Source organism: Gallinula chloropus, assembly GCF_964237585.1.
Source record: "Gallinula chloropus genome assembly, contig: HAP1_SCAFFOLD_686, whole genome shotgun sequence".
Lineage (NCBI taxonomy): Eukaryota > Metazoa > Chordata > Aves > Gruiformes > Rallidae > Gallinula > Gallinula chloropus.
The window spans coordinates 1-4,430 of NW_028168535.1; the positions used below are offsets into that span (position 1 = coordinate 1).

The 4,430-nt window shown below is 51.1% G+C and overlaps 1 protein-coding gene across 1 annotated transcript; it reads left to right on the plus strand.

The window, feature by feature from the left end:
* Window positions 1-235: 235 nt before the first annotated feature.
* Window positions 236-4,184, plus strand: LOC311204389 (beta-1,3-N-acetylglucosaminyltransferase manic fringe-like; the record flags this gene model as incomplete). Its single annotated transcript, XM_084280819.1, has 6 exons — window positions 236-338; window positions 431-584; window positions 1,055-1,140; window positions 2,499-2,664; window positions 3,214-3,299; window positions 4,118-4,184. Coding segments are annotated over 6 exons (662 nt in total), but the record flags the coding sequence as incomplete, so codon positions are not given.
* Between the last annotated feature and the right edge of the window lie 246 nt (window positions 4,185-4,430).

Below are 4,430 nucleotides of genomic sequence, written 5' to 3' on the forward strand. Positions count from 1 at the left end.
GGTGGAAGTGTGATTACCAGGAGTCCTAGCCTTGGCCAAGATGCTTGACTTTCTCCAGGTTTCATCACCTGGTGGGGGAAGGATGGGGCCTGAGTAGCTGTGGGCTCTGATGCCTGTCTCGGGGGGCCGTGAGGGGGTTAGCTGTGAACAGCCTTCTTCCCTCCCACCCAAGGGTCCTCCCTGTGACTGTGCCAAGTGGTCTGTTCCTGGGACACAGCTTTCTCTCTCCCAGCAGGTGACCATGTGATCTTCACCAACTGTTCTGCCGAGCACAGTCACCTGGCCCTCTCCTGCAAGATGGCCGCTGAATTCGATGCCTTCCTGGCCAGCGGCCGGAGGTGAGGCAGGGCTTCCATGGAGGGACCCCTGGGAGCAAGAGGCACCCTCCTTAACTCAGACCTCTTGTGTCTTTGTTCCTGTATCTCCCCAGCTGGTTTTGCCATTTTGATGATGACAACTACCTGAACCCTTGGGCCCTCCTGAAGCTCTTGTCCTCCTACTCTGCAACGTGGGATGTTTACCTGGGGAAACCCAGCCTCAGCCGACCCATCCGAGCCTTTGAAACGCTGCCAAACAACCAGACGGTACCGCTCGCTGCTGTGGTGGGGGGGGTGATGGGTTGTTTCTAGTGCTCTGGCTCATTTTCTGTAGATATATCCCAAGGAGAGGCAGGTCTCAAGAGCAGCAGGCAACAGCTGAAAACTTATCAGTCTTGTTTGAACGTGGTTGTAAGTGTTGAGTCAGTGCAGTCTAACTAGGGGAAGAGTCCCACGTTGCTGCTGCACCTTTGGGTACCTGTCTGCTGGGAGATAAGCCTGTCTTGAGCAGCCCACCTGCTGCTGCCAGCAGGAGCTTGGCCATTCCAAATATGAGGAGGTCAAAATCCACGCTGTACTTCTGGCAAGTCCTTCTTCTGGGCAGCAGTTGGGGTTCTGGAGTGACAATAGAGCTGCGTTTATCCTGGCATCAAAGCTGGATTTCCAGCATTCCCATCTCAGGGGGTATGGTATCATCTGAGCCTCTGACACTGATTTTCTCTGCTGTTTCTCTGCAGAAAGCTGTGCGCTTCTGGTTTGCCACAGGAGGGGCTGGGTTCTGCATCAGCCACACGCTGGCGAACAAGATGGTGCCCTGGGCCAGGTGAGCTGTGACGCTGGTGAGTGAAGCTGGTGTGGTGGGGGCCTTTGGGGACAAGGAACATGGCTGCATGTTAATTCCTGGCAGTGTCAGACCTGGATTTGTGATTGTGGTGCTTGCAAGGCAAGGGTGCAGACTGTTGCATGGGACTAGAGGAGGAATGTGTTGGGTCGACTGGGCACTTCATTGAAAAGAGGCAAGAGCAGGCACATCAGCAAATGTGATTGTAGGATGATATACTCCTCTCTCCCCAACTCCTTTCAGCTCTTGATTATTCCCCCCCCACCCCGACTCCTCCTTGTCCCTTTCAGCTTCCTCTGATGCTTTTCTTAAGTACTTTCCCTGTCTGCCTATCTCCTCTCCCCTTAATCTGCCTCTTTCCAAACTCCTGTACCTCCCTCTGAGTTAATTTCCCATTCTCCCATCCCAAACCCTCTTCAGCTTCTTACAGTGACCACTGTTATTTCCTCAGCTTGGTGCATGAAGAATAGAGGTAGGTCCCAGGATCTTGTGTTAGCCCAGCCTACAAGAAGTAGGATGATGTTTTCCATGATGCCCTAAGTTATGCAGCCTATGTGCACATACACAGATGGGCAATGGCTGTGCCAGCTGTAACCAGATCTCTGCATGCTCAGAAAGACAGATTCAATCCACACCAGGTGGCTGGTTTAGCTGAAGCCTGTGATATGCATTTTATGGCAGACCCAGACAGGAGGATGATGATCTGTGATCTAGGGTAAAATGAAAGTAGCATGGGTAGATAATGCCTAACCTGGCATACAGTGTGCCACTGCTGTGTTAAAGTGCTTAAAACACATTTGAACTACCTGAGAGGTGTTACAGTAGACAGTGCTTCATGCTGTGTAGCTGCTTCCAGTTGCAAGAGCCTTAAAATTTGGTTTAGCCTCTCATCAAAGCATGGCCAAATGTGTGGCGTTACACTGCAGTAGAGCCATGGATGGCTTATTCAAGCTGCATGAGATTGTCCTGCTTCTTCTCCCTTCTAGTCCTGGCTATGTGGTTTCACTGTTTCTCTTGTGCTGGCTTGTCTGACCCACCAGAAACTCTGTGTGACTCACCAAACAGGTAGAAAAGTGCCTTGGCAAAGTCTGCCAGCTGTCTGCATCAGCTCACTGAGGAGCTGGACGTGTATCAGGGACAGCACCAAACAATTAATGGGATGGCTGGGCTGGGAGTGGTCAAAGAACAAACATTCCCAAATCTTTGCAGGTGGAACTCAAGGATTTCTTGCCTAGTTCCAAGGTTTACTCTGGTTAAGTCCTTCATTTATGTCCCTTCGAGTGGATGCCTCTGTCCCCCCTTACCCTTTTCCTAACTCATGCAGCCCTACTCTCTTCCAGTGGCAGGAGCTTCCTGAGCACGTCAGAGCTTATCCGCCTGCCAGATGACTGCACCGTGGGCTACATCATTGAGTGCAAAGTTGGTGGGCGACTGCTGCCCAATGCTCTCTTCCACTCCCACCTGGAGAACCTGCAGCTCATCCCCCCATCTCGGATCACTCAGCAGGTGAGGAGGGGAAATGGAGCAAGGGAGAGGTGTGAGGAAGGGGAAGCAGAGGAGAGCTTGCAGGAGCATTGCTCCGTTGGTGGCACTGACATGGACTGAGTCAATCATCTGCTCTTTTGGGGAGGCTTTCCTGACAAATGATTCTTCAAAATAAGGAGCAGATGTTGCCTGCAGCACAAATGCCAGTCACAGTGCCTCTGGAGTCAGGGGTGGGGAGCACATATGTAGGGAGTGATGGGGGCACTGAGGACATCTGAGGGGGAACATGGCACAAGGTCAAGCAGAGGTTATTAGTGACTGGTGAAGGACCTTTAACATGACAGCATGTCTGCCTTGTGTGAGGAGATAAAAAATGGTGTAGTGGGCTTGGAGAAGCAAAGGACTAGCACAGTGGACTGTCATGGGAAGGAAGATAGGAGAGATGTGGAAGGCAGAGGCCAAGCCAGCAGAGAAGGAACCAGAAAGGGAGCCTCTGTCGCCCAAATCAAGTTCCTTACTCCTGAACTCACCTCACCCTCCCTGCTCCTTTCTCACCACCCCTCTTTGCAGGTCACCCTCAGTTACGGTGTCTTTGAGAACAAGCTCAATGTCATTGAACTCAGCGGCCCCTTCTCACCCCGAGAGGATCCCTCAAGGTACGGGGTGTGAGGTGTTGCTGCGGTGTGAGCCCTCAGGCAATAGGCTGTGAGGGACAGGCAGCCAAACAGGGTACAGGAGGTCTAGAGTGAGGGACAGAAACCTTGCAGTCACATGGCTTATTGGGTGAGGGGCATACCAACATTAATCTGTTTGTGAACATTTACAAAGTTTGCAAACCTTTTGTATGAGTGGGAAGAAAAAGAGTACCAAAACATTTTATTTGGACAACTCCTGAGTCAAAAGTATTCCCATTTATTTCACATTTTGAGACCGAACAAGCTAACCTTTTACCTCTGGGACAGGAACAGAGATGTTCTTTTAAACACAGGAAAGGAAATTCTGCTTGCTTTTTCCTTTTTTGTTTTGCTGAGAAAACTGAAGGGAAAAAGGAAAAAGGTTCACTTCAGGCTGACTGCAAACAAAAGTGTTCTTTGATTTACCTTCTCTGCTTTGAGTGAACAAATCTGAAGTTGTTATTTGCAGAGCATGAGTAGGAAGCATCTGGCTGGAGATAGCAGGGGTTGGGAGCAGCTAGGTGGTGAAAAGAGCATCAACAGAACCGTGTAGCTGGGGCTGGTCTGGTGCCCATCTCCCTGCCTGTGATCAGGGCTCAGGCTTTATGTGCTGGAGGGAGGGTTGGCTGCTTCCCTTTGCTGGGAAAAGACATCTTGAGGTGATCAGCCAGTCCTGGAGCTCCGTAGTGCAGGGTGGGTACCTGATGTAGGATGGGACTTGAGGGAGAGGCCTTCCGTTCCCTGTCTGCACACTGGTGTAAACACTGTAACCTGATCTTTCTTCACTTCCTCCCCGGCAGGTTTCGATCACTCCACTGCCATCTCTATCCCGACACCTCCTGGTGCCTACAGGCTGTTGGCTGGTGATTCCTGAGCCTCATCTACAGTGCATCCTGGTGACATACATTCACCTTGTGCATGCAGGGGCTGGGACACTGAAGAAGCTTGATGCTCCCAATTTCCCCTTTTCTATGGTGGTCTTGGGACCGTGTGATGGCTTTTTTGGTCCTCACTGAATACTGGTGACACAGGAAAAAAGACAAGATCTGTCCCAAAGATGGATAACATGTGCTGGACACAGGGATGGGCTTTCCATCTGTGCTGGGATACGTG